The sequence below is a fragment of the Macaca nemestrina genome, chromosome 16 (assembly GCF_043159975.1).
Source record: "Macaca nemestrina isolate mMacNem1 chromosome 16, mMacNem.hap1, whole genome shotgun sequence".
Classification (NCBI taxonomy): domain Eukaryota; kingdom Metazoa; phylum Chordata; class Mammalia; order Primates; family Cercopithecidae; genus Macaca; species Macaca nemestrina.
This window is the reverse complement of record NC_092140.1, coordinates 52008264-52034348: the sequence shown is the minus strand read 5'-3', so window position 1 is coordinate 52034348 and position 26085 is coordinate 52008264. Positions and strand designations below refer to the sequence as shown.

Sequence of the window (26085 nt, the reverse complement as noted above, 5' to 3'; positions counted from 1 at the left end):
ATTATAGAAAAATAGATTATGAGCCATGATATTAGGAATGTCCAAGTAGAAGCACCACTCTCCAGGATAATAAATCAGAAACAAAATATTACTGGGAGGAATTGGGGAGATTAACTTTATGATTAAAGATTTATAAGATGTGGTGATGTAAGTTGCAATCACAATCATTTAACTCACCTGCTAGTCCTTGCAAATTCAGAGATTCTGGCAGGTGGTGCTGAAGATCTATAATTGTAAGTAGTATCACAAAAAGTAGCTGTAGTACCAGATGCAATATCTTTACTGGAACATATCAATACAGTCTAGTATTAAACTCTTGGTCTGGCAAAAACAAATTTTCAATCCACATTAAGATGAAGTTCCGAAAGTAGTTTCCTTTTTATGTGTGGGAAGAACAACACAGTTATACTCTGATGCTTTAGGGCTGTGTTTTGAACTTCTGACCTCTAGAACTGTAAGATTTTACCTTTGTGTTGTTGTAAGCCACTAAATGTATGATAATCTGTTACAGCAGCCGTAGAAAGCTAACACAGTGTCACAGCATACAGTCCATGTGGAAATTGTTCATGTTAACATTTCATAGAACACTATATTGCGTCATTATTCTGGCTGAATCCAGTGAGCAGAAACAGCAATTATATAAATGTCTAATAATATATAAGCCTGTTGGAAGATGGGAGATAAACTCAGTGCATACATAGCAGCCTGTCGAATCAGTGGAGTGTTTAAGTTTCCAATGGCATGGGGAATCGCCTTACATCATTTGGAATGAAAAATAAAACATTTTGTTGCACTTTGTTCCCTCTACCACCAACGATGAGGTGCAAAGAAAGTAGGCACATGATTCTGGAGGCAGCATGTACCATACTTGAGACTATTTTTCTGTAAAGCTCTACGAAGAGAAAATCATGAAACATACCTAAGGTTCTGGAGCATACCATGTCCCTGCAAGCAAAAACCGACTCTGCTTGAAAAGTAATTCCTAACTTCCTATGGAGAATGGAGGTATAGATATTACACATTGCAGAAATTACAGTGGTATAGAAACTAATGGTTTTTTAGGTTTTTTTTTTTTTTGGTGTTGTTGTTTACATGAGGATCTGTAAAGATGTTTCTAATAATTCTCTCTACATTTAAACATGCTGGAGTTTCTGGTGCCATCTAAAACTAAAACGGACTGTGGTAGATAAATAATACAGCTACTTGTCAAAAATATTCACATCCTAATCCACAGAACTTATGAATATGTTACCTGATGTCAAAAAAGACTTTGTAAATTAAATTAAAGGGCTTGAAATGGGGAGATTATGCCAAGTTAGCTGGATGTATCCAATGTAATCACAATGACAGTAAAAAAATTAAAAGAAAGTAGCAGGAGAGGCAGAGAAGGAGATATAATGGTAGAATTAAAGATGAGAGGCAAAGTGAGATTTAAAGGTGCTATTCTGTCTTTGAAGAGGGAAGAAAGAGCTATGAGACTAAAAATGTAAGTAATCTTTGGAAACTAGAAAAGGCAAGGTGATGAATTCTCCCATAGAGTCACCAGAAGAAATGCAGACAGGGTGAAACATTGATTTTGTCTCCGTGAAACCGATTTTGAGCTTCTGACCCTGAAAATACAAGCCTTTACACTTGTTTTGCTTTAAGCTACTAAATGTATGATAATATGTTAGAGTAGTCATAGAAAACTAATACACTTCTAATAGAGATTGCTTCTGCATGATGATGCCCTCCAATGATCATTTATGCTAGACCTCAAATTTTGTATATATACCTTTTATTTAGTTCATTTTATTTATTTGGAGGAGTTCATCATCCAGTTGATTTCTGAGAGTATTTACTTTTAAAATATTTTATTTCTGAATAGTAGATACTAAAAAGTATTTGTGAGAAAAATAAATCATTCTACCATAAAGACACTTTCACGTGAATCTTCATTGCAGCCCTGTTCACAATAGCAAAGACATGAAATCAACCTAAATGCCCATCAATGACAGATTGGATAAAGAAAATGTGTTACATACACATCATGGAATAATATGCAGCCATAAAAAAGAACAAGACCATGTCTTTGGTGGCAACATGGATGGAGCTGTAGGCTAATATGCTTAGCAAACTAATGCAGGAACAGAAAACGAAATACCTCATGTTCTCATAAGTGGGAGCTAAATGCCAAGAACTTAGGAACACAAAGTAGGAGGCAACAGACACTGGGATCTACATGAGATGGGAGGGTGACAGGAGGGAGAGGAGCAGAAAAGATAACTATTGAGTAATAGGCTTAATACTTGGGTAATGAAATAATTTGTACAACAAACCCACGTGACATGTGTTTACCTATTTAACAAACCCTTACATGTAACCCCAAACCTAAAATAATAGTTAAAAAAATAAAAAATTATTTGCAATACATCAGTTGATATATAGCATAGATATTTAATAATCATATAAAGCACAAATTGGGAGTAAATTATAACTGTAGTCCAAGTGAAACAATTCTTATACTTTGTGTGCTTTTTGTCTCTCTTTACCATACCAAGTAGCAAATGATAAAGTGACAAAAATCCTACAAAGCATATTTTTAATCATTGCAATATTTCTCCCTACTGGTCACATTTTGTTCTTACAAGAGAAATCACCATAAGATTTTTAGTGCAATATTCTGATGTATAAATCCATGTCTCTTCAAAGCATGCTAACATTGCAATTTCCTGATCTTTTTTTGGCATTGTTTGGAAGGTTTACGATTAAGAAAAGGAAAATCTCTGGCTTTGTTTCACCCATGACTTACTTTTTACATGCCCCCTGTTCTTTGTCTTCCAAACATAGTTTTACCATAGCCTTGGCTCAAACAATTATGGGTATTACATAAGGATTTCTTTATTCTTTCTCTGTACATTCATATTTCTTTTGTTGATTTCTCTAGAGAAAGTAATTATCTTGTTTTCTTATAATTGTATTTATTTATTTTTTAAATAAGTATACTGTGACTAACTCAAAACTTCATTCCTCTGTGCATGCTAAAATCTGACAATCATATGTAGGAAGTATTCTAAGATATCCATATATTAAAGCATCTTGATGTCTTCAATCTTGTTCCAATGTAGAAACATTTCTGTTTGGGTCTAGTACTTATCTGTTCTCTTGAGGTGTCCATTTCCTTCTATATGATGATGCCCTCCAATGATCAACTATGCTAGACCTTAAATTTCATATATATGCCTTTTTCTTACTTAGTACATTTTCTTTATGTGGAGGAGTTCATCATCCAGTTGATTTCTGAGAGTATTTACTAGAAAGTAAACTTTAACAAAATATTTTATTTCTGAATATATATTTATTCCACATACTTAATGGACAGTTTCGTTTTGAATATAATTCTAGAATGGAAAATATTTTTCTTAAGTTTTTAAATTGTCAAATGAAAGTTGTATATATTTTACGACATACAACATGTTATTTTAAAATTTGTGTAGATTGTTAAGTGGCTAAATCAAACTAATTAACATTTGCCTTACATCACATGCTTCTTGTTTTGTAGTGACAAACACATTCTAGTCCTTTAGTAATTTTTATCAGTCCAATAGAGTGTTATTACCTATAGTAACCATGTTATGCAATAGACTTCTAGAACATATTCCTTTTGTCTAACCGAAATTAGCTATCCTTGATCAAACATCTCCCCAGTCAAACACACACACACACACACACACACACACACACACAAACACAGAGAGAGAGAGAGACACCTGGCACCCTCTATTCTAGTCTTTGCTTCTATGAGTTTAACTCATAGTGCATTATGCTGTAATGATGATAGGAGTGCAGATAACTCTGACCTTTTGATTGTATTTCCTAAGGATATACAGAGAAAGATAATTTCTAGGTCAAATGGAAGTCTATTTTAAATTGTGGAGTAATTTTTATACTATTTTCATTTATACTGTTCTAATTTATATTTCCACAAATAGTGTTCAGGGTTCCCTTTCTACACATCCTCACCAACACTGTTCTTTTATCTTTGATAATAGCCATTTTAACAAGTACGAGGTGATATATCATTATAGTTTCAATTTGTATCTCCCTGATAATTAGTGATTTTGAGCATTTTTTACATATATGTGAAACATATGTGTGTCTTCTTTTGAGGAATGTCTATTCATATCTTTTGCTTATTTTTTATTGGGTTGTTTTCTTGCTATTCAGTTGTTTGAGTTTCTTACATATTTTGAATATTAACATCTTAAAAGATACATAGTTTGCAAATATTTCCTCGCATTCCATAGTCTTTTTTGTTTCTGTTTGTTTGTTTGAGAAGGAGTCTCACTCTGTTGCCCAGGCTGGAGTACAGTGACACAATCTCGGCTCATTGAAACCTCTGCCTCCTGGGTTCAACTAATTCTCCTGCCTCAGCCTCCAGATAGCTGGGATTACAGGCTTGCACCACCACGCCCAGCTATTTTTTTCTATTTTTAGTAGAGACCCGGTTTCATAGTGTTGGCTAGGCTGGCCCAAAACTCCTGGTCTCAAGTGATCCACCCACCTCAGCCCCACAAAGTGCTGGGATTACAGGTGTGAGCCACCGTGTCTGGCCATAAATTGTCTTTTCCTGTTGCTAATTGTTTCTTTGGCTGTGCAGAGCTTTTTAGTTTGTTGCAGTAACATTTGTCTATTTTCTTTTGTTGCCTGTGCTTTTGGGTTCTTATCCAAAAAATTATTGCCTAGATCAATGTCATGGAGTTTCTCCTCTATGTTTTCATCCAGTAGTTTTACAGTTTCAAATCTTACATTTCAGTCCTTAATTCATTTTGAGTCGATTTTTACATGTGGTGTGAAATAAGGATCTAATTTCATTCTTCTGCATGTAGAATCGATTCCCAGTATCATTCATTGAAGAGACTGTTTCTTATCCCACAGTGTGTTATTGGCATCTTTGCAGAGAATCAATTGACCATAAAGGTGTGTTTTTATTTCTAGGCTCTCTATTCTGTTACATTGGTCTGTTTTTATGCCGGTAACATGATGTTGGATTACTATAGCTTTGTAGTAGATTCTGAAACCAGGTTTCTTGTGCTTCTGGTTTTGTTATTGTTGCTCAATATTTCTTTTCTATTCGGGGTGTTTTTTGATTTTATACCAATTTTAGAATTGCTTTTTCTATTTCTGTGTAAAATATTATTAAATTTTTGACAAAGATTGCATCGAATCTGTAGATTGCTTTGGGTAATATGGACACTTTAACAATATTAATTCTAATTCATGAGCAAAGGTTATCTTTCCATTTATTTGATATCTTCAATTTCTGTTAATATTTTACAGTTTTCAGTATACAGATCTTTCACCTATCTGTTAAACTCATATGTATGTATGTATATATGTATTTTTGCTACTATTGTAATTTGGATTTTTTTGAATTTTTTTCATATATTTCATTGCTATTGTATAAAAATACTACTGATTTTTGTATGTTGATATTACACCTTGCAACTTTACTGAATTTGTTATTAGGTCTAACAGTTTTTTAAATTGAGTTTATGGGGTTCTCTATATATGAGATATGTTGTCTGCAAACAACAACAATTTAACTTGTTCCTTTTTATTTTTAAAACGTTTTTCTTTCTCTTGCTTAATTGCTCTGGCTAGGACTTCCTGTACTATGTTGAATAACAGTGAAAATGGACATTATTGTCTTTTTCCTGATCTTTCAAAAAATGATTTTCACTATTTACCAATGAACATGATGTGGTTTATGGCCTTTATTGTGTTGAGGTGTATTTCTTCTATAGCTAATTTGTTGAGCGTTTTTATCAGAAGGTGATGTTAAATTTGTCTTTTTTATTTCCATCTTTTGAGATAATAGTATGTTTTTTTGTCTTTCACTGGGCTGATGTGGTTGTTTTAGTCCCTGTGTATTGTTACAACAAAATGCCAAAGACTGGGTAAATTAAAAGGACATAGATTAATTTTCTCACATTTCTGGAGGTTGGGAATTCCAAGATCAAAATACTAGCAGATTTATTGACTGGTGAGTGCCTACTCGCTGCTTCTAAGATGGTGCCTGTTGCTTCATCCTCTGAAAAAGGAGAAAGTTATATGCCCCCCTCCATGGGGAATAAACAGCAGGGCCAGGGGATCAAACTCCTTCCTTCAAGCCCTTATCTAAGGTTACCTACCCCCATCTGAAGGTGTAGTTCTCATGACTCAGTCATCTTCTAAAGGCCACACCACTTAATATTGTTGCATTGGGGATTAAATTTCAACATGAATTTTAGAGGGATCACATATTTAAGTGGTGTATCACACTTATTGATTTGTATGTTAGGCTTTTAGGAAAATAAGAATTTAAAGTCCCAAAATTGTAGACTGAAGGAAAAAATATATATGTGCAAAAATCAATTAAGTAATAGAGAAGAATAAGAGATGATCAACAAAGCAAGAAAATAAGTCTTTAAAAAATATGTAAAACATGTATTAAGAAAAATAAAAAAAAATCCCAAATAATATGATGAGAAGATAATGCTAGTAGAAATTAAATACATTAAAAGAATAAACTTTATACCATTAAAAATTTCTTTAAAACTTAAAAACTTTATGCCACTAAAATTAAACAGATTAAATTTTGGGATAATTATACATACTAAAATTGAATCAAAAAAATAAAAAAAAAATTTAATAATTTCGTAGCAATAAAAGAAATTGAGTTAATGATAAAAATATTCAAACTAAGGAAAATAAAATCATAGAGGTTTGTGATGGTTGAATTCTATCAAATTTTCAGGAAACAAGTCATTGTAATTTTAAAACAATTTTTCTAGATAATAGAAAATTTTGGCGTGTATATTCTGATATTTACCAAACAAGAATATTACTAGAAAAAACTATATGTGTGTATATATGTGTTTGTTTCTATGTATATATATACATATTATGTATGCATATATACATATATACACATACATATGTATATACTTATGTACATTATACATTGTATGTTATAGATGTATATATACATATATGTATATGTATGTCTATACCTATATGTATATGTATATATACATATATAATATATATATAAACATATATATAACACCCTTTCCCATTTAATGAACTTTTAGACAACTTCATGGTAAAACTCACGTAATAGAGGAAAACGTTCTTAATCTGTTAATGACTATAGTAGTTGCTGTCCTGTGCAATCCAGAGTCTTCCCTCAGGACAAAGTTTCTCAGTTTCTCAATTTCCAGGAGTACTAGCTGCTGATGACTCACAGCTAATTTCTTCTACAGACACTGCCTGTAGGAGAACAGAGTGCCTTGTCCACTGCTTCTTTCCCTTCATAGGATAAGTCCACATCAATAACTCATCAATATGAACGTATAATGGACCAGCGTCCCACCTCAATTTAAAACAATTCAAAAGACCTCTCACTTTTTAGCTCCCTGTGAAATCAGCTGAGGCCTATGTTGCAAGAGCAGTAACTTTTTTCCAATGTAGTTTCTCAATAAACCTTATGTACATAAACCTCTTTCCATTAGAATTATCTAGAAGAGAAGATTTGGAATGTTCCCAACACAATAAAACGATAAATGTTTGAGGTAATGGATATCTCAGTTACTCTGATTTGATCATTACACATTGTATGCTTGTATCAAAATATCATATGAACCCCATGTGCAATTATTAACAATAATAAATAATCATTAAAACAGTAACAAAAATGAATCATTGAAATTTTGCCGATTTTTGGTTGAATCGAAGACTGTAAGACTGGTGCTCCCTGAAGACATATAAGGAAGAAGACTTTGAGAGTTTACTTTTGGAACCAAATTGCCTATCTTCCCCCAGTTCACTGGTAATGAGGATCACATTAATGCTGGCAGGTAAATTACTTAGAACCACTAGCAGTTGATAGCAATAGTAGTTAACAGATTCAAAGTAGTGAACTGGAATGGAATATTAGTGTAAGGGAACTCGCTGTGGCATTAGCCTGAGGCATTTTAATGGTTTCAGGGAGGTAGCAATTATCAGAACAGTGAAATCAAATGACTATTGCTGAGTGTTATTGATAAATCGGTGAGAAATTGAGTTGCAGCTGTTCTCTCTAGGTTGGGATTGATTGATGGTAGACAAATATTTTATTAGAACTAAAATTACTTATAGCACTTGGGATAATTGAATTCTGAAAATACTAGAGGTCATGTGGTAGTACTTAAGTGTCAGAAGCAAGATGGGTAAAATTATTATCATGAGCAACAACATTGTGTAGCAACCAGGGAGGCCACAGTTGTAGCATACTGTTACGTTGTTAATATATCATGGTGTCCCAGACATAAGATAAGTGTACAATCTACAATAATATTGCTCAATCCAGACAAGGAAAAAAAAAAAAAACCCTCAGAGGACAGCTGCCTCAAAGAGCGAGCTACAAATCGTCATCCAGTTTCTGCTTGTTTCTGCATCAGGGGTATGTTAAATCTCCAGCTCTTTGCCATAACATAATCAAAAGGATTTAAATGCAACCTTTTAAAGAACATTGTATTGATTTATTTGGATAAGCAGGAATAAATAAGTAGGAAACATTTTAGGGCTTGGCAAGACATGAACAAGCTAAAGGGTAGGAGATAAACCTTATGAGGATTCTAGGACTATAACATCCCAAAGTCTTAGCATCTAGTTATCTGGAATATGTTGGGATATTTACCCAAAGCAAGTGCATCTCATACCAGCCACCACTAAATAGGTATTCTTGGTATGTCTTTTGGGTTTGTGGAGGCAGCATATACCACTCTTGGAAATATTACTCCAAGCCATTTATCATCAAGGGACTTAGAAAGCTGACAGCTTTGTAGCAGGTTCAGGCCTAAGTATAAGTAGTCCTACAATTTGGGCTATACAACACAACATATCATTCTACTAAGAGTATTTTTGTTCTGAAAATTCCCAGTGAAATTACGATGAGTTCTGATGGGAAGATGACAACCTAGATGCCTAAGGTTCTGTAGCAAAGCCAATCTGCCTGAAGCATGTAGATTATCTATTGGGAAAGCAGCTCTGGATGTGCTACTGAACCTTGGTACATACAGAGTATCTGACTATGTTGCCTCAAGTGAACATATGAATTATCTTAATCGGGATACTGTGAGAGTTACTAAATCATAAAAGTGGGTGGCTCAACAACAACCCATCATCAGGTGGAAACAGCATATTCAGAGTTGGGCACCAGCAGTAAGGCCCATGAGTAAGCTGCACAAACTGGTGTCCCCAGTTTGCATGCCATCTACCCTTGCAGCACTGTGCCTATCAAGAGATCCTTCAATCCACATAACAAAGGAATCTAAAAGCTAAGTCTCTTTCACAGAGGGGTCAGCTCAGTTCCTAGGTGAAAGCCAAAAGCAGCCTACTGCTATATTAAACATATTGCAGTAGACTATTAGTGCATGAAGAGGTGATCCTGAAAGAAAGTAATAGATTAATCCTCCCAAAAGGCAAAGCTTGATTTAATAATATGTTTAAGTGGAAAAAAAAGTGGCATTTCAAGTCATGCACAATGACAAATGATCAATATGGGAGAAGGAGCAAGATTAAAAGACCTAAATGTCCATCAGTGACAGATTGGATTAAGAAAATGTGGCACATATACACCATGGAATACTATGCAGCCATCAAAAAGGATGAGTTTGCGTCCTTTGTAGGGACATGGATGCAGCTGGAAACCATCATTCTTAGCAAACTATCACAAGAACAGAAAACCAAACACCGCATGTTCTCACCCATAGGTGGGAACTGAACAATAAGATCACTTGGACTCAGGAAGGGGAACATCACACACAGGGGCCTATCATGGGGAGGGGGGAGGGGGGAGGGATTGCATTGGGAGTTATACCTGATGTAAATGATGAGTTGATGGGTGCAGCACACCAACATGGCACAAGTATACATATGTAACAAACCTGCACGTTATGCACATGTACCCTACAACTTAAAGTATAATAATAATAAATAAATTAAAAAAAAAAAGAGGTGTGTGGATAGACCCAAAGGAGTGAGTACCAAGATGTTGTATTGCGTTAATACCCATCAGATAGTATGCATATCAGAATACGCATCCACATAGGCCAGTTAGTCTCCATAATCAGCCACTCTATGGCTGGCACCTGTGCCCAAAAGAAGCAACCATGGAGGCAGAGATGAAAATACAAAATCTGTGCCCAGAAATATAGGTTTTCCCTCCTTGAAAGTGGTTTAGCTACCTTCACGAACAAAAGTACAGCCTCCTAACGACAGAGATAAAGGCTGAGTCCCTGATGAGACACCATTATTTTAGGAGTTCAATCTGTAATTAATCTTAAGTAGAAACAACATGTATTCCACATATAGGTTTGTTGTTTCAGCCCACAAGGATGAATCCAGTACTGTTATCCATGGGCTTGGAGTGTTTGATCCACCAATATGGGATTCTGCATAAAATCACATTGAACCAAGGAAGCCTTTGAAAAAAGAAAAAATGTGAGACAGTGGGGCTATGGGATACACCAACTCTTTACCACCCAGAACTGCCAATCTTTAATAATGGTTAAAAGAGAACCTGAGATACCACATAGGAGGTAATGCCATTTAGAATGGAGTGCTATCTTTCAAGTTGCAGTACACAACCTAAATCAATGACAATTAAGTGGTGCTGTGTTCCAAATGGACAGAAAACACGGATACGGAAAACAAGAGATGAAAGAGGTATTCTCTACTCACCATCATTTCTGATGTATTATCTCTCGGGAATTTGTATTTGCTGGTCCTACAATTCTGGGCTGTGAACTTACAGACATTTGTCCTCAAAGGGACAATTTTTCCACCAACAGAGACAACAAAGTTTTCTTTTTCTTTAATTTAAAATTGTTGCCCATTCTCTTTGAATTCTTCTTACCACAATGGTAGCAGAAAAAAGAAAAAAAAACATGCCTGTTTTCATTTTGACTTAGATTACTAAATTTGATCATTAGAGTGAGATAGGAAAGCTCATATCAAATGGGTGTAGGGGAAAACTAATTTTGCATCTTGGTGCTTCCTTGCTTGCACAACTGTGATGCCACATAGACAAGTAGAGCAACCACAGTCCAATTAAAGCATGGTGATCATGGACACAATTATCAGAAAATTATCACCCCAATCATCCCAGGTAAGCTACCTAGACCAGCATAGATGTTAGCTAAAGATATAGTCTATATTAAATGGTACCAGAGGTGAGAATGATTATCAGTTGCAGCTGACTGAAGCATAAGGCCTATAGTTCATCTCACTAATTTTTTCCTTCTAAATCTCTCTGGAGAAACTGACCCATGGAATTTCATCTAGGGGGCTGAATTTATTATATTAAGTAAGCAGATAAAAGAGTTACAAAGCATAAATTTTAGTTAACACTTGACTGTAACACCCAAATCCCTCCTTCAGCACCAAGACATCAACGTTCCTTTAAGAAGTTTTAGTTGCTGACAGCTAACAGCTGAATTCTTCTGAGGAAAATTTTCTCACCCAAAAAAGCTTCTTCACACAATAGTAAGCCCTTTGTCTTCAGTAGAGTCAAAAGCCAACAGCTGGTCGATATGGGCATACAAAGATTTAGGCCACATGTTTCTCTATGAGACAACTCTGAATTACTTTAGAGGTTCCTAGTGGAACAGATGAGGTTCTTTTATTTTGTAACTACATGGTAGTTCCTCATTCCTTAGCGGTGTTGTTTCAGAGAACACCCACCCCACAAGAAATATCTATGCAAGTATTTGTCTCAGAGCTGTTACCTAGAGAAGACAAACTAACACGAAGATGTATATTAAATCCAACAGGAAACCTTATTCTTAATGGAGAATGATTATATTCATTTTTATTAATGGAAATCACATAAAATTTATAAATAAAGTTCTGTTTAACATTGGATTGAAGGTGCTATCTAATCTGAATGTTAAGAAAAAAGCATAGAAAAATATAATTTAAAAAAGATTTGTTTTCCCAAGAACAAGAAGAGGATTAATTATCCCTTATTAGAAGTATTCAAGAAGCTTAAGAAACTACTACACTTAATTCTATGATGATTACACTTGTGTTAGTGATTTAATCGTAGCATGTATGTAATCTTCTATATCTCTCTTCTAAAGTTTGAAAATTCATATTTTTAAGATGGGTACAATTCTGTAAAACATCATTTGGGAACATCATTTGGGATTTCACTATTTTGATAACCACATCTTCCTTGTCAATCACTAACGATGTGTAATAATTTCTTTTATCTTAGATAGAAGTATAACATAGCACCCAATTTTATACTATATGTAAAAACATACATGTACTGTATATTTATAAACTATATGTATATAAACATTTACATATGTTGTAGGAAGTACATAACTATTAACATTGAATAATTTCTTGAGAAAGTAATACTTTTTTTTGCTTAGATCTCAGTTTCTTTTTTTAACTTTTAATTTCAGAGGTACATGTGCAGGTCTGTTATATAGGTAAACTCATATCATGACAGTTTGTTTTACAGATTTTTTAATCATCCATGTGTTAAGCCTAGTACCCAATAATTATTTTTCCTAATTCTCTCCCTCCTTCCACCCTCCACCCTCCAGCAGGCTCCAGTGTCTGTTGTTCCCCTGTATGTGTCTATGTGTTGTCATTATTTAGCTCCCACATACAAATGAGAACATGTGTTATTTAGTTTTCTTTTCCTGTGTTAGTTTGCTAAGGATAATGGCCTCCAGTTGCATCCATATTCCTGCAAAGAATATAATCTTGCTATTTTTATGGCTGGATAATATTCCATGGTATATATGTATTACATTTTCTTTATTCAGTCTACCACTGATGGGCATTTAGGTTGATTCCATGTCTTTGCTATTATGAATAGTGCTGCAGTGAACATACATATGCACATGTCTTTATGATAGAACTATTACTATTCCTTTGGGTATATATCCAGTAATGGAGTTACTGGGTCAAATGGCAGCTCTGTTTTTAGCTCTTTGGGGAATTGCTATAATGCTTTCCATAATGGTTAAACTAATTTATACACCCGCAAACAGTGTGTAAGTGTTCCTTTTTCTCCTCAACCTCACCAGCACCTGCTATTTTTCTGACTTTTTATAATAGACATTCTGACTGGTGTGAGATTGTATCTCATTGTGGTTTGGATTTGCATTTCTCTAATGATCAGTGGTGTTGAGTTTTTGTCATATGTGTGCTGATCATATGTAAGTCTTCTTTGGAAGTGTCTGTTCATGTTCTTTGCCCAGTTTTTAATGGGGTTGCTCATTTTATTTTTTAATTTTTTTCTCATAAATTTGTTTACATTTCTCACAGTTGCTGGACATTAGACCTTTGTCAGATGCATAGTTTGCAAAAATTTTCTCCCATTCTCTAGGTTGTCTGTTTACTCTGTTGACAGATTCTTTTGGTGTGCAGAAGCTCTTTAGTTCAATTTGATCTCATTTTTCAATTTTTGCTTTTGTTGCAATTGCTTTCAGCATCTTTATCAAAAATTTTTTGTCCATTCCTGTGTCCTGAATGGTATTTCCTAGGTTGTCTGCCAGGGTTTTTATTTTTTGGGGGGAGGGTTACATTTAAGTCTTTAATCCATCCTGAGTTGATTTTTGTATATGGTGCAAGGAAGTGCTCCAGTTTCAATCTTCTGCCTATAGTTGCCCAGTTATCCTAGCACCATTTATTGAATAGTGAATCCTTTCCCCATTGCTTGTCTTTGTCAGGTTTGTCAGAGATCAGATAGCTTAGGTGTGTAGCCTTACTTCTGGTCTCTCCACTCTGTTCCATTGACCTATGTGTCTGTTTTTGTCTCAGTATCATGCTGTTTTGGTTACTGTAGCCCTATAGTATAGTTTGAATTTGGGTAGCATTATGTCTACAGTTTTGTTCTTTTTTTCCTTGGCTAATGGGATCTTTTTTGGATCCATATGAATTTTTAAATAGTTTTACCTAGTTCAGTGAAAAATTTCATTCATATAGGTATAGCATTAATCTATAAACTTTGGACAGAATGGCCTTTTTAATGGTATTGATTCTTTCTACCCATAACCATAGGATGTTTTTCCATTTGTTTGTGTTATCTCCAATTTCTTTAAGCAGTGTTTTGTAGTTCTCCCTGTTGAGGTCTTTTACCTCCCTGGTTGGCTACATTCCTAGATATTTTACTTTTTCTGTGGCAATTGTGAATGGGATTGTGTTCCTGAGTTGGCTCTTAGCTTGACTGTTGTTGATGTAATAGGAGTGCTAGTGATTTTTGTACATTGATTTCAAATACGGAGAGTTGGCTGAAGATTTTTATCAGCCTAAGGAACTTTTGGGCCACGACTATGGGGTTTTCTAGATAAAGGATCATGCCATCTGCCAACAGGGATAGTTTGACTTCCTCTCTTTCAATGTGTATGCTCTTTATTTCTTTCTCTTGCCTGATTGCCCTGGATAGGACTTCAAATACAATATTGAATAGTAATGGCTTACAGAGGGCATCCTTGTCTTATGCCGGTTTTCAAGGGGAATGCTTCCAGGTTTTGCCCATTAATACAATGTTGGCTGTGGGTTTGTCATGTATAGCTCTTATTATTTTGAGACATGTTCTTTCAATACCTGGTTTATTCAGAACTTTTAACATAAATGGATATTGAATTTTATCAAAAGCCTTTTCTGCATCTATTGAAATAATCAAGTGATTTTTGTCTTCAGTTCTGTTTATGTGATGAATCACATTTATTGATTTGTGTATGTTGAACCAACCTTGCATCCCAGGGATAAAGCCTACTTAATCACGGTGGATAAGGTTTTTGATGTGCTGTTTGATTTGGTTTGCCAGTATTTTGTTGAGGATTTTTGCATCTATGTTCACCAATATATTGGCTTGAAGTTTTCTTTTTTTGTTGTATCTCTGACAAGTTTTGGTATCAGGATGATACTGGCTTCATAGAATGATTTAAGGAGGAGTTCCTCCCTAAATAGTAGCAGTATGAATGGTACTAGTTCTTTTTTGTACATCTGGTAGAGTTTGGCTGTGAATAAACTCAATTTCCAATGAAGGGAAAGCAATACTTTTGTTACAAGTAACTAGTACAAGGCATTAAACAACATCATCTATTTGATGAGGTTTATAAAAATAAAAGTCACTATTTGTTAGAGGTTATAGAGGTATTAACTTTTATTTAATTTATTTATAATTGAGGAAAAGTAATAACCTCAGGTACTTATTTCTATCCTACCATTCCTTAAAGAAGAAAGTTTGATTGAGGTGATATCACTGGCACAGAATAAACCCAACTGTTAAAACTTTGATATTTGAACTTTAAGTGATGTATTTTTATTATCACGACCTTTTAAAACTTTCTGTGAAGCCTTTCAAAAAACATGAGACTAAAAAGACTTCAAATGAACTATGTACAAGAAAATAACATGTTAGTTCAAATAGTGCCAAGATGTTAACTTTTTTCTTGAATGTGAATGCCAATCATTTCTTAAATATAATTTTATATGTGTAGACTTATAAAATTATGAAAAGAAGGGCAGTAACTGTTAGGAGGCTAAAGGTTGTTTTAGCCCCCTAATAGCTACTGCCCTTCTTTAGATTACCTCCTCCTATATTTCTTGGAAAGACTAATCTGTTCTCTAACACAGTGCTTACGTTTGACTTCTCCTGCAGCCAATGCATAGATGCACAATGCAGGCAAGTGCCAAAGATCTCTGAATCTTTGCTCTTGTATGCAATTATGAGTAAACTGTAAAAGTCTGAAGCTGACTTTTTTCAGCAGTAATGCCTCCAAAATATAAGTAACTTGTACTACCTAAATTATTGGAGCTGTTCATTCCTATTCTATCTGAAATTGGTTCTTCAGTTATTTTTTATTATGTAAATTCCCAATTTTTATCTAATTAACTGACATTTTATTGAGATATACAGCATTATTTCCTGGTGTTTGCAATCAAACAATCCAGGTATAATAAAGACAAAATAGATACAGTAACATGCTTATGTAGATAATGTTATTTTATTGGTTAATAAAGTTATTTTACAGATTAATAGAAAAAAGCAGGAATTCATTTGTGTTAAGATATATCTGACTACAAAATACAACATAACTCTGAACATTGCTCTTAGGCAATCTTACCATGAAAGCTATCAGTATATGAACAGAATCAAACCTAGTGCAATGAGAAAATTAGTAACATATGCTTTGTTATAAATCTGACTGTCCCAAATTCACTCTGACTCCTCAAATCTGACCTCACCAAGACAACTACTTCTAAGAATTGTATTATATATACTACTATAAAGGTCTACCTATGTTCACAGGGAATATAGAAATTATTAAAATTTTAAGATTGTTTTCACTTCCAAGAGAATACAATTTTTAATAAACTGAAATGCTGATAATTTTTCAGAATTTGAAAACAGAAAGCAATGGCAAAATAGGTATTATTAACTCTGCTATATAGTGACAGAAAATTTTCCTGGGCAGTTACACAAATAGAAACTTGCCTGTTTTACTTATTTTAAGAACTTCTAGGGAAAATACTTTTAGAGAAAAGAATTTCTAACTTCATATTGAATATTAAAATTATTTTATTTTTCCTAATGTATTGTTCTACAAAGAACAATGCTAACTATAACAAACCCAGACATAAAGAAGTTCACAATATAAAGATTTTGAAGGAAGGAAGTAAGAAAATCCATATAACCTGACTGAAACACTGCTTTCTCTTCTTTCTGCAGTAAAAATTAGAGAAAAGCCTAGTGTAAGGAATTCAGTGCTTAAACCAAATGACTATATTGGAAATAAATTTAAAAAGCACAGTTTAATAAACATAAAAATCCAATATCTAGGATAATAATTTTCAAACAAGATTTGTTTTAAATGCATTTTGTTTTACTATGAAAATGAAAATGAAAAAAAGACAATGAAAAAAAAAGGATTCCTCTAAGTTCTCAAAAAAACTGAGAAAATACAATTTCTTTAATGGAGGATTGTAGAAGAAGAAAAAAGCATAAAATCTTTCTCAAAATATTTAACTTGAATATACTAGATTTTGCTAAACTTCTTACAATACATCCAAGAACCTGTGAGAAAAATCCCAGTTTTTCTTTAATGAAAAGATTTAACTTTGGATCCTTTTCTTTTCTTGTCAAAAGGGCAGCTGGACAAGTTTTTATTCAAGCTAATTTCCATAATATTTACATGTTAGAGGTATCAAAGTATTTCATGACTTGAAACTCTAGATTTTTAATTTCAGATTCTAGATGACTCAGGGAATTGAAGTCTCTTAATTCTCATGTTAATGAAGTGACAATATAAGATAAAATCATCCTGCTGGGAGCGGTGGCTCACGCCTGTAATCCCAGCACTTTGGGAGGCCGAGGTGGGCAGATCACGAGGTCAGGAGATCAAAACCATCCTGGCGAACACTGTAATACCCCATCTCTACTAAAATACAAAAAAATTAGCCGGGCGTGGTGGCGGCCGCCTGTAGTCTCAGCTTCTCGGGAGGCTGAGGCAGGAGAATGGTGTGAACCCGGGAGGCAACAAAGCTTGCAGTGAGCGGAGATCACGCCACTGCACTCCAGCCTGGGAGACAGAGTGGGAAAACAAAACAAAACAAAACAAAACAAAAATCCTTTTCTATTTAAACTGTAAGTGATTTATTCATATTTAGAGAAAAGTGTTCACAAAAAGTGAATATCTGAAAACAAACGAGATAAACCCACATAGTAAACACTTTCAAGAATGTATTCAAGAAATAATTTTTGTTGACCAATTATGTAAAAAAATTAAAGGAAGATGTGTAAGAAATTTCTTGCAAGCTTTAGAGGTCTCATTGATTGTATGAATAGGGCTAAAAATTAATGAGTTCAATTTTCAAGTCAGCAAATGATCAGAACTTATGTCTAGAATCTGAAGGTAGATAACTAGGGGAAAGATGTGATAATAGTGGAAGGGTAAGAGAGATAAACAACAACAACAACAACAACCACCACCTCAGAAATGGTAAGCTAAATTGTTAAATTGGGGAGATATGAGTAATTACGTTTAAAATTAAAAACCAAAGATGTTTGGTGATATTTTTAGGAAATATATATATAGCATTAACTATAAACACATAGACGACAAGCAAGAGCTGAAAAAAAATTGGCTTAGCTCAATGATAAACCTGTTGTGTTGTGGTGGTGTGCCCATGAATGACAAGGCAAATTTTTTTTTATTTTTTTTTTCTTCTAGAAGACAGGACTCTTTATTAAACATGTGACATGTCCTTAAAATCATTATTGCCTCTAAACATTAATGATTATTCCTTAATATCATCAAACACCCATTCAACGTTTGCATCTCTTCAGTTGATCAGCCGTTGTTAACTGGCACAACACTTAACAAAACAAAAAGGGAGTCCTAAACTATAGCAGGAAACTTTACAGTTATGATAGAACATGAAGAAGACACTATTTTGACATTAAAGGCAAATGTTAAATGCAGTGTGATTTCACTTGGCTGTAGTTCAACTCTGCCTAATCCATGTCAGCCAACATGGTGGAAGACTGTTCCTAAACTGTGTCAGCTGTATCTCTTGATGCTTAGTCATGTGCTTCCATACATTTGCTGGGACATGGATTAGACCTATGCTACCTCTGATTTTTCCTCAAATACACACGTTTTTCAGAAAAGTACTGTAGAATGAGCAGCTGGCTCTGTACTAGGCATATGGGGAGATAATAAAATAAAATAAAATAAAATAAAATAAAATAAAATAAAATAAAATAAAAAATGCTGGGATTACAGGCATGAGCCACTGTGCTCGGCCATATTTAATTTCTATATTAGCACCTGAATTGCTTTGGGAGAATTACCTTGCCCTGTTGAGTATTATCTAGTAAGACTGTGAATCAGATTGTGCCAGCTCCTTTTAGCCAAGGCTGGATGCATGACTAGAAAGTTAGGCAATCCCACTTCTTAGAATCTGAAACCTGAGCAGAGGGACAAAACATATGCCCCTTTGTTATTCCAGCAGCTGGGCTCTGTCAAGTTGGATACCTAGACCATTTGAATTTCCCTTCTATTTCCTGGTCGAATTATCCTGTCTTCCATCACTCAAGGCAAATATTTTTAAGCTTCAAAAATTTCATTTCCTTTCCTTCAAAACCCTGGCAGAAAGCATTAATTCAATAGTTGTAAAGATATTATAATAGTAAATAGTAGAATGTTTAACTACTAAGGAAAAATATAATTATGTTCAAAATAGCCTGATGCTAAAGAAGCAGATGAACTCTGGATGTATCTGGATATTAACATTCCACTTTCAGGAGAAAGTGCTGTCTGCTTTGATATCCATCAGTTTTCCCTTCCTTGTTTTCACTTATTTTCTCATACTCTAGCATAATTACATATGTGAAAGACTATCTTATCTACTTAATTATTATTGAATTAAAGAAAATGAACCAGGTCTTTTATATTTTTGTATACTAAACTTTGCCAATCTAAAGCACTCATTATATATTTAATACATTAAAAGCTTAAATATGGCAGAGTAGGCAGCCTGAAATGTCCATTACTCCATAGAAACATTAAAAAGCAAGGAGAAACTCTTAGAACCAATTTTCTTGGCTTCCAGATAAAAACAATAAAAAATTATATTTACAGCAGATAAGTGAATGCTAAATCAGGTAAAAAAGGCAACTTTTACATGTCAAGACACCTGCTGAACTCAGGATAAAGGAAGAAAGAATTCAGTGACCACACATGAAAAAGAACACAACTTTTCCAAAAAAATGTAGAAAAATTTACTGACAAATAGGTGACTGCAGTCTTCAATGATCCAAAGGAGAAAGGCCTGGGGAGAAGGGAGAGTCTGATTTATAAAATTCCCACATTACAATATCCAAATGTCTATTTTTCAACAAAATATTCATAAGATATATAAGAACCCAGAAACATTTGGTCCATTTATAGAAAATAAATAGTCAGGACTGTCCTGCAAGAAGCCCAAAGAGACTGAATCAACCGTGCTAAATATGTTCAAAGAGCTTAGGAAAATTGTGAACAAAGAACAACAACAACAAACAACAACAACAACAAAAAACAGAAAATTATGTATGAACAAAATGAGAATACCAATAAAAGAATAGAAATTGTAAAGAGTAAACAAAAATTGTGAAGCTGAAAAGTAACAAAATTAAAAATTCATTAGAATAATTTAACAACATATTTCAAACAGGTAGCAATGAAAATACCAGTAAACTTAAAGATAGCATGACTGAAATTATCCCTTCTCAGGAGCAGAAAGAAAAAAGTATTAAGTAAAATTAACAATATAAGGAACCTGTGATACACTATCAAGTAGACCAGCAAACATTGTATCAGTTTCAGTAACTGAAATAGTTAAGAGAAAGTATCTGAAAGCATATTTGAAAACATAATGGCCAATTTAAAAATAATCCCATGAAAGACATGAATCTACACATCCGAGATTCTCAAGGAACTTTGTGCCAAAAGAGATCCATGCTAAAACACATTATAATGAAGCTGCTGAAAACTCGTATGGAAAGAATCATGAAAGCAGCAAAAAAGAAGATGCTTATCAAAAGGCAGAAATAATTTAAAAATTGATTCATTTATAGATTGCCTATGAGAGATTCATGTTAGATCCAAAGATAAAAATAGATTGAAAGTGAAAGAATGCAAAAAATATATTCTATGCAAATAGTAACCTAACGAGTGCTGGAGTGGTTATATTAATCTCAGGAAAAAAAAAATCTGTTACATAAAAGCAATAGAGAATAGTGGACATTGCATATTAATGAAAAGATCAATTCACCAAGAAGATATAATAATTATAAACATATATGCAGCAAACCAAACAGTTGTAAAGTGTAAAAAGAAACATTGATAATTGAATGGGAAAGCAGGCAATTCTGTAAAAATAGATGGAGATTTCAATACTTTATTTTTCATAATGAAAAGAATGTCTGGACAGAAGGTGAATATAAAGGAAGGACTTGAAGTATAAACCAACTATACCTCACAGACATACACAGAACACTCTACAACAGGAAAATATGCATTCCTCTCAAGTACACATGGGATATTTGCTAGGCTAGATCATATATCAGGCCACAAAGCAAATATTAAGAAATTTTAAAAGACTAAAATCAGGTGAAATATCTTTGCCAACCAAAATGAAATGAAGCTAGAAATCAATTATAGAAGGAAAGCTAGAAAATTCACAAGTATATAGGTAACAACTAATGCTTAAAAAATCAATAAGTCAAAGAAGTAACAAGGATAATTAGAAAATACTTAGATATGAATAAAACACACACAACAAATTAAAGCTTGTGGTATACAGTGAACACACTGCTCAGAGGAAAATTTATATCAGTAAAAGAAGATTTCAAAGAAATAACCCAAATTTACACCTTAAGAAACTAAAATCAAGAGAATAAACTAACTTGAGCCTAAAGTTAGCAGATAGAAATAAACAGTGAAAATTACAGTGGATAAAAACTAAATACATAATAGAAAAATAATAAAGATAATTTATACAAATTGGTTATTTGAAACTGTCAACAAAATTGACAAATCTGCTAAAATGACAAAAAAGGAAGGAGATGCAAATACATAAAATCAGCACTGACCTTAGAGACTAGGTGTTCTGTTGTTAATTCCAAAGGATACTGTGTCATTAATTCCAAAGTATTCCAAAAGATATTATCCAGAGGTGTTTATTATCCTGCATAGTATTGTTATAGGATCTTTGGGGTGTTAATTTTCTTCTTGGAAACCTCTGTGGCTGGTGGCGCCTTTGCCTGAGTTCTTGCCCTGCATCTCACCTTTGCCTGAGTTCTTGCCATGTGTCTAGAAAGAATGAGGTATATGGACAACTGAAGGGTGGAGAAGACAAAGAAGAGCTTTATTTAGGGTTAGAACAGCTTAGAGGAAACCTGCAGTGGGTAGGTAGTCTCTGAAGCAGTTTCTCCCAACGAGTGTTCAGCTCTTGGCAGACAGGAGACCCTGGAGAGGGTAGCTCCTCTCTGACCACTGATCATCCTGACATCTGCTGCTCTCAGCAGAGAGGAGGCACCGGAGAGGGTGGCACCTCTCAGCAGGCAGATGGTCCTGACATCTCTGCAGGTCTCTGAAGCTCTCAGCAGAGAGGGTAGCTCCTCTTTGCAGCTGGTTGTCCCATCATCTCTGTATCTTCTTTCTGCTTCCTCTCCCCTACTTCGGCTGGGCCCAGGGCTTTTATGGACCTCAGAGGGGAGTGCATGCTGATTGGTCCATGGACAGCCATGGGCAGGCCTGGAAGAGGCACCAGAAGTCTCCACTCTAGTCTGTGAGACTGGCAGCCCAGCCCCCAGCATTCAGCCCTCCCTGGCATGAAGTTGGGACCTTACTGGAGACCTGCCCCCTTCCACCCAGGAATCTGCCTCCCACTGCCATTCATGGTCACGTGGATTAACCCCAACCCCACTCCAAGATCAGAGCCAGCACATGGAGTGGAGTGAAGCCAGGCAGGGAGAGCAGTCACCCCCAAGCCTGTAGGGATGGAGTAGGGGTCCTTCTCAGCCCTGAGGGTGCAGGCTGCAGAGATGCCCAGCTCCTGTGCCTGGGAGGGCTGCCACAGTTACATCCAGGGAGCTCCTGCCAGGCAACTCAGAAGGGGTGGGGCTCCCATTTGTCCCCAGCTCTTGCCTGCTCTGTGGAGCAGGAGCAGGTCTGCAGCTGTGGGTCAGGCAGCTGCAGCTGCACCCAGGAAGGTCCTGTCTGTTTCCAAGGCCCCACCAAGAGCACAAAGAGGAGTGGATCCAAAGCGCTGTGGGTGGCTGTAGCCCTGCCCTCCTGTCTATTCCATAGAGCAGGAGGCCTGGGCCGGCAGTCGTGATTTGGGTGGCTGCAGTGGCACAGCACCCAGCAGCCGGGGAGCTCTCATCCCAACTCAGAAGGGGTGGGACTCCCACCAGCTCCATGGAGTGTGCAGACCCTGCTGCAGTCTGCGTGATGGTAGCAGTCGCTGACATCAGTATCCTTTGGAAGAGACTCAGGACAGGTCTTCATCATGTCATGTTCGCTATTCTTCTCTGATTCATAACCTCAGAAAACTTAAACATCTTTTCATCTTGCAAGGCAAGGAGATATTTTAGTTCATGATAAAGTTCTAACACTTTGTGCAACTTTTTAACATGTTAAGAAAATCCAGTTCTCTTCTTCTCCTACCGGCTAATCTAGGCTTTTTTTTTTTTTTTCCAATTGCATTTAGACACCTAGGATTTTCAACCAAGCTACCACTTGACATCTCTAAATGTTATACTTCTTTGGAAAAAATAAAATGCTTTAGAGTGTTCCCCTCCCATCCTCATTTTGTCTTCAAAGCCTAACAGTATTTTGTAGTAATTATTCAATGTTATTTATATTATCTGAAATATTTTTTGAAACACACAGAAGCAAGTAACTTGTGTAGAGGCTTTCAAAAATCAGCACAGTTTAGAAAACATACTCTCATTGTGAATTCCAGTTACAATGCAAAGTTACATAATATGGACATAGGTTTATTTTATTATAAACAGGAATATATTAGGAACTGTGTATTTGCTATAAAATGAACTAAATATAATCATAGTCTCCAATAGCCATTATGTTATGCAAAGTTTAAAAGCTCACTATACTTAACATCATCACTAAAAATAAATTTGTGATGAACACTTATCTTAATATTTCATATTTAATTATAGAATCATATCATTTTAACTGCTACTACTGATAACTTCTTGTCCAGCTTCCTTATTTTATAAAAGGGACTTTCTGATGCATTTTTTTCATTCTGATGGTGATATTAATAAAGAATGAAGAAGTATTATTAGAGAGACTTACAGTCTTTTAGTGTAGAGAGGGATCATTAAACTAATTTTAGACAAGATTGACTATAAAATCTAAGAAGCCTTTTTACTTGCTTAAATAGTTATAAATTAGTATTCAATATAAAAGGAAGCATTATTGAAATTATAATATAGTACAAATTCTGGTAAACATTTTATTTAAAGAGCCAGATAGTAAATATTTTTATGCTTTATGGGCCAGTCTTTAATGCAGCACAGCAACCTTACAGCATGAAAACAATCATAGACATACACAAAGGGTTGAGGGTGACTGTGTTCCAATATAAATGTAAATAATAGAAAGTGAATTGGGCTTTGTCAATGGACCATAGTTTGCTAACTCTTAATCTAGTGTTCTATAAGATAATTATGATTTATGTGTCTATAAAAGTCTTGACCTTCCTAAGTCCATAGAATTCACATAATTTATGTTGTTGGCCTGACATTAGATAAATTCACATTAAAACTGTTTTGATACAAATTTAATAAAGACTTTTAAATACATTATCTTGATTGAGTCCAAGGCAAAGTCTATCATCCAAAATTACTAAATGATTATTATTTACCCAATTAAATATTTATTTTGCTAATTTTAATTTCAACTATGCTCAAGTTTCTCTTTCATGCAAACTTATTAAAACATTTTGGTTCTAAGCTAAATAGGAGTCATTGGCTTTTTTTTTATTGTTTTGTAATTTAGACTTACCTCTCTTTGAAAACTGACGATTGAGACTGATTTATTGGAATGGATAATGCAAAAGCAAACTACTTGATTCCTCGACATCTTAGGGGATCATCTTTGGATTAGAGGGACCAGAAGGTCAGTACACAATTTCTGTAAGGTTATTATTCTACACATATTTGTGGATGATTATGTGTTAGGAGCTGAGGCAGATATAAGCATAAATGAAGAATTATTTTTCCCTTGTACAGTACAGTAATTTTTGAATTCCAGCTATTAGTACTTGTGCATGGCTCTTATAGAAGTAACCCCTGGTTCTGTACATATTACTGAAGCTCATTCACTACTGATATATTGAAATTAAGCACTTGATATTGCTTGTGCCCTGGAAGTTTTCCATGGTAGCCAGTATACTACTACTACTAATTTTCCCTTCTCTATTTCTCAACCATAATGAAAGAATGATGAGTGTTTTCCATGATTTGCACTTACTACCTTATATTCTGGTTAAAGCCACTTTTAATTCATTTTCTTTGTCTATTTATTTTTCTTCTCCTCCTGCTTTTCTCCCTCTTTCTTTTTATTCTTTTTGTGAAAATGTTCAATTTATTATAGCTATTAAAATAATACAAATATTTCCTCCTAGGGATATCAGCAAAAGAGAAACAGTAATAAATGGTTAGGGAAAATAACTCTATGTGTTATATAAAGTTAAATTTTTTTGTAAATGACTACTTTACATATTATTTACTGTTATATGAAATGAAACAACAATTTTAATTACCACACCTGTTAGGCTATGGATAACATGTTGGTATTTGCTGAAAAAGAATGATCTAAACTAAAAAATTAGCTATCTTCTGTATTGTCATTTTCAAACTAAAACTAGTCTTTATTTTTAGCTTAGAATTTTGCATTGAACTTTAAAAATGTGCTATTTATCATCTGTCACAGAATATTTCAAATTAATATGTTTCTTAATATAAACCAGTGAAGTGATGGAATATTTCAAGTTATTTGTGCTTTTTTGCTTTCACCAGGAACCAAATTGTGAGACTCCTTGATATTGAACTCCCTAGACTCTGGAACTGTGAGAAATAATATCTCTTGTTTAAGCCATCAGTCTATGATATTTTGTCTATCATATTTTGTCATTGTAGCCTTAGGAGACAAATACAGTTGGAATATAAGCAATGGAGACCAGCGGAGAACATTCTATTGAATGCGAATGAATTTTTCAGTAATAAACCCTCAAACTCATACATACTTAAAATGGGCTAGATTCTGTTCTGATTACTCAGTTATTAGATAATTTAATAATTATAACCACCCTATTTTAGTTTTGTAGGACTGCTATAACAAATCGCCACAAACTATGTGGCTTATATCAACAGAAATTTATTTTCTCACTGTTTGGGAAACTGGACATTTGAAATCAAGGTATAAGCAGAGATGTCTTCTCTCGAAGATTCTAGGGGTGAATCTATCTCAT

General features: G+C 34.5%; 1 protein-coding gene across 2 annotated transcripts in view; it reads left to right on the top strand.

Moving 5' to 3' along the window:
• The window catches only part of LOC105495750 (uncharacterized), a 69747-nt gene extending 43903 nt beyond the window's left edge, over positions 1 to 25844 (top strand). For both annotated transcript variants that reach the window (XR_011615147.1, XM_071081694.1), the window contains exons 3-4: positions 24612 to 24731; positions 25634 to 25844. Coding sequence is in view for 1 of the 2 variants with exons in the window: in XM_071081694.1 (XP_070937795.1) it covers positions 24612 to 24627 (16 nt within the window). In the remaining variant the exon portion in view is untranslated. The remainder of the gene's footprint in view (positions 1 to 24611; positions 24732 to 25633) is intronic.
• Positions 25845 to 26085: the final 241 nt, after the last annotated feature.